This window comes from Mobula hypostoma, chromosome 8 (assembly GCF_963921235.1).
Source record: "Mobula hypostoma chromosome 8, sMobHyp1.1, whole genome shotgun sequence".
Classification (NCBI taxonomy): domain Eukaryota; kingdom Metazoa; phylum Chordata; class Chondrichthyes; order Myliobatiformes; family Myliobatidae; genus Mobula; species Mobula hypostoma.
The window spans coordinates 23,372,507-23,387,377 of record NC_086104.1 but is presented as its reverse complement, the minus strand read 5'-3'; the positions used below and the strand labels follow the sequence as shown (position 1 = coordinate 23,387,377).

Here is a 14,871-nt window from a genome sequence, read left to right as displayed (position 1 = left end):
TTCTTTTAAGCATAGCAATTAAACCTGCATCCACAACTTCCACTGGCAGCTCGTTGCACAATCACTCCACTCTCTGAGACAGTCTTGTTGCATTCCACGATCTGGTAAAATTGGTTTATTATTGTCACGTGTACCGAGGCACAGTGAAAAACTTGTCCTGCATGTCATCCACACAGACCATTTCATTACATCAGTACATTGGGGAAGTACAAAGGAAAAGCTGTAGCAGAATGCAGAATAAAGTGTTACAGTTAGATTAGATTAGATTATAAGGACATGCAGTCCTCTTTTGTTGTCATTTAGTAATGCATGCATTAAAAAATGATACAATGTTCCTTCAAAATGATATCACAGAAACACAAGACAAATCAAGACTGAAAAACTGACAAAAACCACATAATTATAACATATAGTTACAACAATGCATAGCAATACCATAATTTGATAAAGAACAGATCATGGGCACGGTAAAAAAAGTCTCAAAGACTCTCGAAAGTCCCATCATCTCACACAGACGGTAGAAGAAAGAAAAAAACTCTCCCTGCCATGAACCTCCAGCGCTGCAAACTTGCAGATGCAGCACCCTGGAAGCACCCGACCACAGCCGACTCTTGAGTCCGTCCGAAAACTTTGAGCTTCCGACCAGCTCTCTGACACCGAGCACTGGGCACCACCTCTGCCGAGCGCTTTGACCCCGGCCCCAGCAACAGGCAATAGGCAAAGCCGAGGATTTGGGGCCTTCCCCTGCGGAGGTTCTCGATCGCATAGTAGCAGCGGCAGCGAAGCGGGCATTTCAGAAGTTTCTCCAGATGTTCCTCCATGCTTCTCACGCCTGTCTCCATCAAATCAGGATTGTGCACAGCCCCTACTTAACAAACATGATATCATTTCGGAGCGGCCATGCACACTCTGTCGCGCCGCCATCTTCTCCCCCCCTCGAGTTACAGAGAAAGTGCAATACTGATAGACAATAAAGTGGAAGGCCACAACAAGGCAGGCTGTGAAGTTAAGCATCCATCGTGTCGAACAAGGGGAGGATTCAATAGTGACACAAACAAGAGAAAATCTGCAGATGCAGAAAATCCAAAGCAACACACACAAAATGGTGGAGGAACTCAGGACCTGATGAAGGATCTCAGCCAAAAATGTCAACTGTTTACTCTTTCCCATAGTTGCTGCCTGGCCTGCTGAATTCCTCCAACATTTTGGATTTCCTATATCTGCAGATTTTCTCTTGTTTGTGATACTACTACTCCAACTGTGAAGCCTTTTCAAGGGATAACTATCCTGAAGAAGTTTAAATTTTCCCTTGAATGGGAGTTCAGTGAAACCCTATCTCACTGCTCCTCCTCTGCAATCTCTGCTGCTCTCTGACTCTTCAACCGTGTGCTCACCCGGACCTGTTACCATAGCCATGTATCCTTCCAGGTAATGCCTTCACCACCATCTTATGCCACGTGGCTTCCAGATCTGCTTTCAAGCTTCTCAATTTGGACCCATTGAGGGCCCCAGGCACGCACATTCAATTGACTGCTTTTCCCTCTGCATTCTATGTGCTAGCCTTTCTGCCATAAGGAGATACCACAGCTCTGAGATTCTCTCTTTTCCGTATGCAATGGACCTCTCCTATACTTCACTCTCTGCTGGATCCATGCTTTCAATCGCCGATTCTTCACCTTCCTCGCATCCAGCAGATGGCAGAACCTGGTGTCTCCACAGCCAGCACTTCAGACCACGATTCCTGCTGCTGATCTCAATACTATTCGATGCCCCCAGATTACGTATCTCTCCAAATCCATCCCCAGCCCTGATGGCTCGGGACTCCTCCGTACCGGTGACACTAACATCGCCAACACTGGATCCAATAATACACAGTGGATTCAGAACCCCAATTCTACCACTGTCAATGTCAGTTCTAATGACCCCGGACACCTTCAAACTGCTAATTGCACAACCTCTAACTCCCAGCCCAGATCTTGACCAAAAGCATATCAAGGCTGAGACTTCATGCACTGCCTCTAGAACCCCTGTCTCCCCTTCTCCCACCACCACTCTTCAATCCCATGTCTCTCAAGTCCCACCATCAACTTTTGGGTTCCCAGAGACTCCACCTTCCTCCCACCCCACCTTCCCTGAACACCCAAACCCTCCTCTCTCCTCAGACATAACCAGCCCTCTTCTGCCCTCTGACCCCAGCCTTCATCCGTGCTGGGTCTTCACAATTCCCTCTGACCTTCTCCTCTCCAAGACAGAACTTTCTATCCTCATTAAGGGCCTCACCTTTGTCACTCTGTGCCTAACACGATGCCAAGCTCTTCTTCCGTACCCTCCGTCTCCATGCCTACTTCTTTGGGAAGGACTCTCCAGTCTGCACCGATGACCCCTTTTCCTGTCTTCAACTCTCAGGCTGTTCCTGAGCACCCCACTCTGGTCTTCTGCTTAGTCCTAATGAAGGGTCTCAGCCTGAAATGTCAGCTATTTACCCTTCTCCATAGATGCTGCTTGGCCTACTGAGTTCCTCCAACATTTTATGTGTTGCATTTAATAGTGACACTGTATTTTACTGTCTACCTGCACTGCATCACACTTTCTCAGTACTGTAACTCTTCACTTTTCATTCTATTGTTGTTTTACCTCATACCATCTCAATCCATTGTAATGAATTGACCTGTATGGACAGTAGACAGTCTTTCACTCTCTTTCGGGACATGTGACCGAAATACAGTGAATTTTTTCTATACCTCTTCCCACCCTGTCCACCCTTTTCTCAGTTTCTTCTTCTCTGCAGCACCTGCTCCCAACATGAGGCTTTTCTTTCCAGGACATCAGGGATGTCCTCCTTCTTCAATAAACAGAGTTTCCCTTCCTCCACCATTTCTGGTGCACTCACCCACATCTCCTCCAGTGCCCAGACATCCACGCTCAGCTCATCTTTCTGCCACCTTAAAGGGGATCGAGATCCTCTCGCCCTCACCTACCACCCCATGAGCCTCCACATTCAACAACATTATTTTTCCCAATTTCTACTATCTTCAACAGGATCCTACCACCAAATACATCTTTACTTCTTCCGCCCCCACCCCCCTGCTTTCTGCAGGGATTAATCCTTCCATGATTCCCTTGTCTATTCATCCCTCCATCTGGCACATATCTCTGCCAGGAGCGAAATGCTACACCTGCCCATTCACTTCCTCCTTCACCTCCATTCAGGGCCCCAAACAGTCCTTCCAGGTGAGGCAACACTTCATCTGCCAAACTGTGGAGTCATCTGTTGTATCCAGTGCCTCTAGTACATTGGTGAGACCCAATGTAAATTGGGGACAGCTTTGTCGCACACTTCCATTACATCTGCCAAAGCAGAATTTCCCAGTGCAAACCATTTTATTTTCTTCAAATGCTAGATGCACTAAATTCTTTATGCCAATCACACAGATGATCTCAACTCAAAAAACATAAATTATGATGTAACTATATTAAATTTATTTTATGTTTTAATGAATACTTACACAACCCAAAGTAACAGAAACACTGGTGAGCAGATTTCTACTAAGCTCACATCTGCAGCCATATCATCTTAAAACAGCAAAAATGCTGCATACAAATCTGTATTACTATTAATACTCTATCATTATAATAACAAATTCATGCAAAATAATTGTCAGGAAAGTAACTATTGATCTATTTCCATTCAGGATTTCTAATTGAAAGGCCATTCATGGAACACGACACAACAACTGACAATTTTTTTCATACATCTGTGAATTTCTTTTAAAACTAAGAAGCATCTTGTTCTGTTGAAGATTTGCTGCCTAGAAGCAGATGCAAGATTGCATTTGTAATTGGGTTATTTACAATATTATTGACTCGAATAATCATTACCACCTACCTGACCACAAGTGCAATCCATCAAATCCATAGGAGTAGAGGTCATCACCTACACCATTTCCTCCCCATCCTTCACCCCCTCCAGGGCAGGGTGAGTAACCATCTGTTGAAGCCCAACCGACCCGAAGATGTGTAGCTTCTGTGGTTACAAAAGGGTCAACGTGGTCCACGATAAGTTCAAAGTACCACTTCTTGTACTGGGCAGCACCATCGCTGATTCCGAGGAAGATATTGGGCCGCATGCTGAAAGTAGAAAAGACAAAATGGGCTCTTTTATTAGAGAAACTTTTACTGCAGGTCTTAAGTTCTAAGCTACTGTGGCTGTTGCACTTAATTGCACAGAGTTCTCAATCTATTTATCCAGCTGCCAAAAGAAAGTCAGTCCAAGTCATGACTGCAAAATCTTGCCAGCTACTCTTGCCAAAATCTTGCCTTGAAGGTATGATGCTGGCACTGAAGAAGGCAGGAGCTTCCATGTAAATACACAACACTAGATAGTATTAAAGATCCAGGGAAGAATGTGCAATCTCATCCCAGATCCATCCCATGGAAATTCTGATTCATTAACCTTTATGAGATGCGTATATCCCATCCTTGTCCAGCAATACGGCCAGTTTTTCTCCCTTCTACTCTCTGCCCATTGAATTTTGTAGCTAGAAAGCTTAGATTGGCCAGGACAAAAACATGAAATCCAGCCGTTACAGGAGCATAGGACTTGTGGGATGAAAAGAAAAATCCATGACCATCTAAGTTCATCATTCTTTTCTCACAGTAGAAATTAAGTTTCTATTGAAATGTGGCACTGAATCATCTCCTTAACAGAAACGTGGCATTTAATCATCCTCTTTGCCTGACGACGCCCCCTCGGCCTGAGTCGATGTAGTAGTAGTAGTTAACAGAAATAAAACCAAAAACATTGGTAATTCTCATTTGGTCAGCAAGCATTTGTGGCAATCAATGACTTGCTGCTTCACCAGGCTGTTGCCAGCATTTATTGGTTTTATTCTATATTACTTGAACATTGAGTTCATCTCAATTTTTGTATCATAATATTTTTAAGAAGAACCTTTTGGAAGTGCCAGCTATGGTTGGTATGACTCTCCAAGCAACAATTGCGAGGTAAGATAGAATTAAAATTAATTCACATTGCCTTGAGTATAGGTGGCTGTGATTTTATCTTGGTGATCAAACCCATATAAATGTTTCAAGAAATATTAGGACAACTCTCTTTCTTTCTGATTTGCAAAACCAGTATAAATGGTGCATCCTTAAAATCCAGTCACGTGGCAGCAAAAAGAAAGATGCACACTTTCCACTCAAATGTTTCTGAGTTTGTTCCCCAAAAGACTGTGATGCATGGACAACTCAAACTGGCATTATCTGCTTTCTGTTAAATGTGGATATCTTGTAATATAGACTAAACATGATTTGGTGGAATTGATACACTGGGAAGCCATGATCCAACTGAAAGGTGTGGTGGTCAACACATTGTACTTAATTTGTGTAGGTAAGTGCTTCTTTGATTTGTGGCTGTCTGTGGCAAGACGAATCTCAGGGTGTATACTGCATACATACTTTGATAATAAATGTACTTTGAATCTTAAGAAATCACATCATTACTAGTTACTCATTTGGTTAGCGAAGATAAACTATACTCTTCGAAGGAAAAGATATATCCACATCAATAAAAGGTCAAACAGCACCAATGCTTGAAAGTTTTCTGTAACTCTTATCCCTCCGAAGAGATTATATGTAAAAAAAATCAATGGACTTTCTTTTCAGAGATGCTGTCTAAACCTGCTGAGCATCTCCAAGATACATTTGCTTTGGATATCTTTGAGTGGACAACTTCATTCCTTGATTCCCCAAATTCAAGCTCATCCCCAACAATGGAGGCATGTATCCTTTCCTGGCCGTCCAAACTTTAGTAACTTTGAGTGGATCCAGTTAAGTTCCAAGCACACATCTGGTCACAACATAGGCACTGACTAAAGATGACAACCTTTTTTAGAAACCCCATTACCTAACAAAGTCTTATAGGAGAAATATTGAAGTGACCATATAGGACAGCAGCTTCATTACATTTTTGCCACCTTCCCCCACCAATCCATGCAGAGAAAATACAAGTTACAACAGAATATTAATACAAGAGCATGATGCTTTGGTTTAGATATCATTAAGTTCTCATATAAATTTTTATAGCTCATATGAGAATCAGCAAAGCATACTTGTTGATTAATAAAAATATTGGAAGAAATTAATCAATCAGTTTACTGCTTTGCTACATTCTTGACATTTAAAAATACATTTTTTCTGATTGCATATCCTGCAGAAGGTTGATAGCATTACCTGCTGACATGGTTGATGAGCTGTGTTTGCAACAGTAAGTCTCTTCCAGGTAGCAAGTTGTCACAAATTAGATGCTGGTTAGATCGCACAGCAACTCCATGGCACACACACAGAGAACATAATACATCCAAAACCTTGGACGACAAAAAAAAAATTAATTGTGTTGGTTCTGACCTTCTGCATCACATCAGTTACCATAGGTGTCCATAAAATGTCACTGTTCCAACAGCACACCTCTTCTGCATAGTCATTTCAGAAATTTGCTGGTATAAACAACACAAGTTCAGAATAACAACACTTCATTCAACTCCCGGGCAAGGGCAATTGCTGAAAACTGAGGGATCTCAAGTTATTTATCCCAATCTGCACGTATTCGTACAATTGCCTCAATTAAGTACCAATTCTGGGATCGTTAGAAAACAATCGATAAGCAATTTCATTTCGATCTATCATAAGCTCAATGAAATTGGAGGATTTCACAAAAAATTCAGAGTAAATGCACATCAAAGCTCAAGTTACATGTTTTACTTGCTTGAAGGGGTTATCTTTGAACATTAATTTGGTTTGTTTCATTCCATTTAAAACAGCAGCACTTTTAAGTTGTAATAACAGTCATTTCAAGCATTTCTATAATCACTGCTTACAAGGAATATTTAAATGTTTGCATACTTTAATGGAAACTTCAAAATATGAAGTTTGGGTTTAACATGGGAAGGATTAAAGGCAAGACTTTGAAACTTGTACAAGACCTTTTTAAAGAGGTGTACTATCTGGCGGGGGCATGGGTGGGCGGTAGGAACGGAGCTCAGTGTACATAATTGCCTGCTTTGGAGCAAGACAGAGAAGTCATGGGTTAAATATTGCTGGCATATATCGTGAAATTAGTTGTTATACTGCAGCAGTACATTGCAATACCTAATAAAAAACAATAAATTACAATAAGAAATATATACACTAAGAAAGTAAATTAAATTAGTGCAAAAAGAGTGCAAAATAAATGCAAATGTGAAGAAACTTCAGAACTAAATCTGAAGTACAAGGGGTGATTGATAAGTTCGTGGCCTAAGGTAGAAGGAGTCAATTTTAGAAAACCTAGCACATTTATTTTTCTACATAGTCCCCTCCTACATTTACACATTTAGTCCAGCAGTCGTGGAGCATACGGATCCCTTCTTTGCAGAAGTAGTGCACAGCAGTGGTGATTGACATGTTCTTGGCCTAAGGTAGAAGGAGATGAGTTATTAACTTCAAACTTTCTGCATTTTCACTCAAAGAGATGAACTGCACGTGCATGTAACGAGAGTGTCTTGGATCCCCAGGTGGTTCATAGCAGGGGCGATTGTTAAGTTTGTGACCTAAGGTAGAAAGAGTTTATATGCATGTGCAGTTCAACCCCTTGAGTGAAAATGCAGAAAGTTGGAAGTTAATAACTCATCTCCTTCTATCTTAGGCCACGAACTTATCAATCACCCCTGCTGTGGACCACTTTCTGGAGGTCCAAGACGCTGACTTCTACAAAGAAGAGATCCGTATGCTCCATGACCGCTGGACTAAGTGTGTAAATGTAGGAAAAATTAATGTGCTAGGTTTTCTAAAACTGACTCCTTCTACCTTAGGCCACGAACTTATCAATCACCCCTCGTAATTCAAGGTAGTGGATTCCATCATATATTCTGCTAGCCCTTGTCAATTACTATGCTGCATTTCTCAAATACTTGTGACTTGTAAATTATGCTATCAGAGTTGAATACCCTTCAAGGTATCCAGTAAGTAGAAGAACAGAAACTTTGGGAACCTTGGCTGCTCAACCCTTTCAGTGTGCATGGAGGACAGAAGGGGTTTTCCCCCATTTAATTATTCTTGACGTATTTCCTTGCCACTACATACTGGAATATTATCAAGAGCTAAAGGGTTCCAGCAACCTGGCATGCACTAGGGTTATTCTAGTCTTTTTACAACTGTTTGGCATGGATGCTCTTTTCCCTTTGGGAAGTGTATTTGGAGCTCTTTCTCCTTGCCTGCAGGACATTAAGAAACTCTGAAGATAAGAGCAAGGAGGCAGGCAATGGGAAGGTATCTCAGCTGCTGGACGGAATCAGCCTGACTGACGGCCAATGCTTCCACAGAGGACTGATGGCTGTCAGTTCTCCCTGCACATACAGCCAAACGCACAAGTCTGGGGTGAGAAGGAGTCAAGACAAGTTAGTTAAGGAGTCAAGTTACAAACAGGATCTCCCTGAAGCCACCCACTTCAACTCTGCTTCCCATTCCCATTCAGATTTGCCCATACATGGCCTCCTCTACTGCCATGATGAGGCTAAAATCAGGTTGGAGGAGCAACACCTCATATACCGTCTAGGTAGTCTCCAGCCCCTTGGTATGAACATAGAATTCTCCAACTTCCGGTAATTCCCTCCCCCTCCCTTCCTCTATCACTATTTCACATCATCTCCCTTATAGTTCCACCTCCTTCTACTACTGCACATTATTCTCCTGCCAATCACCTCCCTGCTTCCCCTCCCCCACCCCTCTGTCTTTCAAATTACTATTTTTTTTCAACTACCAACATTCTTCAAACCCTCCCCAAAGTTCTTCCTTCAGTCCTGATGAAGGGTTTCGGCCCGAAACGTCGACTAATCTTTTCAACTGATGCTGACTGACCTGCTGAGTTCCTCTAGCGCATTGTGAGTGTTCCTTTGACAACAGCATCTGCAGATTATTTTGTGTTTGAGAAGGAGTCAGATGCCCACACATCTGATCTTTTGTCCTGCTGCTGAGGTCGGCACAGAGCCCCTTGGTTGATGGCTGATGCACCGGAGGGAAGGTCCCAATCAACCAGATATACTCAGCTTTACTACACAGACAGTTGAAAGATCTCAGGCACAATGGTAGCAAGCCTCATCTGTATGTGACCCACAGTCCATTTGAGCTATTTACAGGGCATCTCTCAAGTCTGGAGGGTCAGCATGTTTATCTAGAGAAGCTCAGCCCAGACTTGCAAGGAAGCATAGGGAAAGGACCAAGGGTCAATCTGTGCCAAGCACAACCTGCCCAGTAAGTGGCTCTTACATTTGAAACTGGAACCAAACACAGTCCTAAGGACAAAGCATGATCGATGGGCTCAAATACCTTGTTATACACTTGAAAACTAATGTTCAGCATGTCACTGGACAGGTTTTTTTTGTCGATGCGAAATGTAGAAATGATAATTCAGCTGCAATTATTGTCCAAAGCATTGTGGAATAGAATGTACTAATTATCAAACCTTTTTAGAGTTTATAGATCCTCATTTAAGATCCATTTGTAATTTTAATGAAATATTATGCAATTGTGGTTGACTCAGTTCATGAGTACTAATGTAAAGTGAATAATGACAATGGTAATAATATTATTCTCAAGTCAAATTACTGGAAGAAGGCGGAATGGGGAAGCCAAGTACTCCTTTGGAGAATAGGACATGAAGATAGAGGAGGATGGAATAAATAAAATTGGGTTGCCATGGGCTACTCTTGCCAGTACTCTGATGACAACACAGCACTGCCTTAAGAACTGACACCAGAGTAGGCTACAAATTGTTGTGTCTTTGAAGAGACATAAAGAAGAAGGAATATCTCAGTCTCCAACAACCACATTTTGAAGAAATTGATGCCAATTAGAAGCATCTATTTCTATGAAATTACTAATTTTTACCTTTTACTTTTTAATTTAAAAAATGGGTAAGAATTTTCAAGTAAAAATCATTTTCCAGAAATAAAACTAATAGAAATTCAAACTACATTGAGGCTGATATGCTCTACTTCCTTTTCATTTCAAAATTCCAAATAAATAAATCTAAACGTCTTATAGAAGTTTTAACATATCCACATATTGAAAACTTGTATTTACATGCAGCAAAACATGCCTTAGCAAGAAGTAAAATAATTGTTAATGTTGAAGGGTACCTTGTGATTTCTTCCATGTTTATCTAGCAAAGAAATAATGGACTTAATATGCCCCTCTTTGATAATGTTCAGAGCTTCAGGACTTTCCACAAGAACACAGTGTAAAACTTCCAGAATTCCTGGTTGATAAAAATTGATTATGAATTAGTTCAATGAATGAGTAAACCTATTTTCATTTACTTTTATCTGGGAAGGGTTATTTTTGTGTATCATCAGTTCCAGGTATCCTATTCATGGCTCTAGACCAGGAGTTCCCAACCTTTTTTATGCCATGGACCAATACCATTAAGCATGGAGTCTGTGGACCCCAAATTGGAAACCCCTGCTCTGGTCGAACACCCTGACTAGAGTGTAAGCAGCCTGGCCAGCCTGTGACAGGCTGCAATCAATGGCACTCTGCAATTTATGCAGGTGTGCTGGAATGGTGTACCTGAATTCACTGATCCATCTAAAACAGGGGTTTCCAACCTGGGTTCCACAGACTTCTTGCTTAATGGTAAAGATCCACAGCATAAGGAAGGTAGGGAACCTCTGATCTAGTCGTTCACTATAATGGAGTATCAAAGGTGAACCCGTCCTCTGTCAGCCAATCATGGAACACAGCAAAAGAAGTCAGTCACCCTATCATATGAGACGAGCAGAGATGGGACTTTTGATCAGCACTGGGCCATTTGGATTGAAGAGCCTCTAATGGCAAGCCAGGTTCCCTTCACCCTTACTTTCTCTGCAAACCTGCAAATGTCTTCCTTTCTAGTATTTGAAAGCAAGTCTTTAAAGTTTGTGTTAATCTGTTGTAACACACTCAAAATGCTGGAGAACTCAGCAGGACAGGCAGCATTTGTGAAGAGGAATAAACACCCACCCACTTTCCCCCTTCACCAGACTTCACTTATCACCTTCCAGCTTTTAACTTCCTCCCCTCCACTCCCACCCCCACCTTCTTTTTCTGGGTTCTTCAGCCTCACTTTTCAGTCATGATAAAGGGTCCCAGCCAGAAACATCAACCATTTATTCCTCTCCTGACCTGCTGAGTTCCTCCAGCATTTTGTGTGTGTTGCCCTGGATTTCCAGCATCTGTAGTCTCCTGTGTTTATTCAATCTGTCTCAAGCTGTCAGATCACAGCATTTAAAGTAAGAGAAAATAAGATTCCTTCTGTTGCCTCTGTCTCTTATCAACCAAATTAAATATACATCCTTTGGCAATCTGAAAACAATTTCTCCTTATCAAAACCACTGATGATTTTAACACACTACTGAATTTTCTTTCAACGTTATTTATTAAGAAGCGTCACTTCCCAAGCCTTTCCATCTAACTGAATTTCCCATCATTTTCAAGTTATCCTTCCAGCTTATTGCCCCTGCTGCATAAGCTGAGTAATAAATTGCAGAAATTGACCTGGTTTGCTTGTTTAATATGCTGCTTTGAAATGCTGTGCTGCAGGGAACAGATGTATGGTATTAAAATGTAAAATAAAGCATGTGAACAAGAACTACCGAATTAAATTATTGACAAGCACTTAGACATAAACTCAGGAATAAGGTAGGTCAAATTTTATTGGCAGCTGTTCACAAGTGACTGCAGAACTGGAGTGCAGCAGTGGATCATAAATGCAAAGAAATCCCTCATCAATGTCAGTCTAAACAATGTTTACCAGGTTAGTCATGACCCAGGTAAATCCTTCCACTAATTTCTCAAGAGAACAGAGTCACTAGGTTCAAGAGCATTTATAGTTGCACTTACTAACTTAAATCTACCTCATAATCACCTTGCACCTTATTGTTTACCTGGACTGCATTTTCTCTGCAGATATTACATTTTATTCTCTTATTTTTTTTTAACCTTATTCTACCTCAATGTGTAACGATTTGATCTGTATGAACAATACACAAGACAAGGTTTTCACTGTATCTCAATGTATGTGACAATAATAAACCAAATCCAATTCCAATACCCAAATGCAAACAGTCCTGACAAAGGGTCTCAGCCTGAAACGTCGACTGCACCTCTTCCTAGAGATGCTGCCTGGCCTGCTGCGTTCACCAGCAACTTTGATGTGTGTTGCTCCAATACCCAAATGATTTCTTTTTTTTAAGTGATTAATTTTTAATACTTTTGGAATACTTCTGCATGTCAGAAGAATTCAAAGCTACGCCAGTCAGCTAAGCTTTATGTTGAAGGTATGGTTTAAGCAGCAGGTAACAATTTTATGAGGAGATTTGATCTGTGACTCCTCATGCCAAAGCACCACACAATGGGACTATGCACATAAGGGTCTACTGTGATGCTGAGTTAACCCACCGAGTTTGGGGGGGGATTCCTTCCAGCAAGATTACAACTGGGGGACTAAAAACAGCTGATGAAAATACCTCCTAATATCAGTAGCCGGTATGGGCAGTTCACTGGTGATTGGAGAATCTGAGCCAAAAGTTAACCACAAGAAAAGCAAACCATATAAAATGGAATAAAAGAATTAGACTTTAAAAATCAAATAGTTTTGCATTATACTTCCCTCATGGTTCTTCACTTTTGAGCCATTTTCCTAATTCTTAAGAAATAAGTAGCATTTACAGTGAAATTGGTTTCTATCAAGAAGTAAATGGCCGTGCTCAAGGAAAGAAAGTGTTGCACCACAGGGAGTCCAACTGCTTTAGAATGACGTGCCTAGAAAACATTAAACATTAGACAACTGCAACGAATAATAATGTGAATGGAAAAAAGAGTAAAAAAGATATTCTCCATACACAAGTGGAATCCCAATAAAGTACCTTCAATCCCTCATGAAATCTGTGTTATTGCAAGCACAACTCGGATTAGTTACAAAAAGCTAACTCAGTTTATTCTAATTACATGACTGGTTTTCAAGGTTAATAGTTCTAATCAGCTGAACAGTCTTTATGTTAGATTTCCCTGGTGGTCTCCTCGAAGCCACAATTAAAGAAAGGACAATTTCACTGTCTTTTGAAGCACTTCAGTCCAGAACCGAAGATTACAGGATTACCTAGTCTCATGACAGTTGTGACGAGAATACACATAAAATTAAGATGTTTGCTGGCCTGGGTTAGCATCAGTGGCATCAGCAGTTGGTCTGCCACCTGTCCTCAGGGGAAGGAGAGATAAGGAACAATGAAGCAGCATCTGGAGATGTGTAATGAAGGGACGGGAGAGAGAGCTGTCTAGAGTGACTCCCCCTTTGAACCCTGAACTGTTTGAAGTGATGGACAGGCGATACCCCAGCAGGGGGATAAAAAGGGACAGGTTCGCTAAGGCAGGACACACACACGACACCCGAGGTAACGAGCCCTGGAAGCGGTGCGCCTCTCACGAGTCAGTGGGAAGTACCAGACCTTAAACGCACAGGGTGGAAAGGTACGATCAGCGGGAACCCAGTGTGTGTCCACCCTCGCTTGGGTGCCGGGTTCACTGCAGAGGATCGACCGCATCTGGAGGAGGGGTCACAGTCGGTGACCTCAGGTGACATCATAAAGGACCCGCCCGGAAGCTGCTTGTGAGCAATATCGCAGGTCTGTGAGTGGAAGCCATTCTGAATGAACAGTCGTTCCTGTTCTCTCTCTCTCCCTCCCCCCACGTTGTCCATCGCTATGGCAACGATTACTGCAAACTGAACTATTAAATCGAGCTGGACTTTTGTGTCACTTTGAAATTTGGTCATTTACCCCTAGACAACGATAGAGCTTGATTGATGCTGTTATCTTAATTCTGTGCACATGTGTGTTTATCATTGCTGAACTGTTGCATTTATTATCCTTTCGATTACTGTGTTGCTTGTTTCTTTAATAAAACTTTCTTAGTTCTAGTAATCCAGACTCCAACTGAGTGATCCATTTCTGCTGGTTTGGCAACCCAGTTACGGGGTACGTAACACAGTCCACCATTGAAAATCTGCACCAAGTAGAAAAGATCATTCAAACATAAAGGCTAGAACATGCTTTTCAATCACTCACTTAGGTATTTGAAATCAAACTGAAAAGTTCAGGATTCGCAGACTGGCTTTATATTCATTGGCTAGTTTTGCAACACATCCAACAGAATCTAAATCAGCGCCATGATCATATTATAAATGATCACAATGCAACACAGAATAGAGCAAGAATTACTTATTTATTCTTCAATTAGCACGTCCTTAAACTACCCTTCCCAGTGGAGCAAAACACTGAAATGTATTTGCCTTGATTATCCCTGTATCTGGAAAATAAACAAGATCTGATGCACTAGAATACGGAGAACCACAGTGAGACCATGTTGGTGCATATCAAATGCAATGCTGATACAGGAATTTAAAGTTGCAGATTTTGCAGTTCCACACCCTTTGGGAGGATCTGGGGGCACAGGGATAGAAATATGCACTGAGTTACAATCCATCAGGATCCCCAAAAATGCAGGAGTAGGTCAGTATGGTCAAATGTAGGTCAAATGTAGGTCAGTAATATAAACAGCACCTGCTAACACACAAATTAATTGACAAGGGAAAAATGCCGATTCTGTAATGTATCCAATTTAGATGCTGGATGTAGCAAATGTAGGCATCCCTTGTCAGCAGAGGGAGTCTGTAAAGTTCAGTTTAAAGCAGCCTGGATCAATTGCTTGCCAACTTCCAGGGCTCACAACATCATGCTTCAGGCATGCATGATGATGGAATATACAGATCATTTTTTATTCAAATGCAGCATGGGAAGA

At 41.5% G+C, this 14,871-nt stretch overlaps 1 protein-coding gene across 1 annotated transcript in view; it reads right to left on the bottom strand.

Moving 5' to 3' along the window:
- ryr2a (ryanodine receptor 2a (cardiac)) overlaps nucleotides 1–14,871 on the bottom strand; it is an 801,439-nt gene that overhangs the window by 420,666 nt on the left and 365,902 nt on the right. Inside the window, exons 16-18 of the mRNA XM_063055593.1 lie at nucleotides 10,176–10,294; nucleotides 6,235–6,368; nucleotides 3,887–4,128 (exon numbers count right to left, since the gene is read on the bottom strand). Of these exons, the coding sequence (XP_062911663.1) occupies nucleotides 3,887–4,128; nucleotides 6,235–6,368; nucleotides 10,176–10,294 (495 nt within the window). The remainder of the gene's footprint in view (nucleotides 1–3,886; nucleotides 4,129–6,234; nucleotides 6,369–10,175; nucleotides 10,295–14,871) is intronic.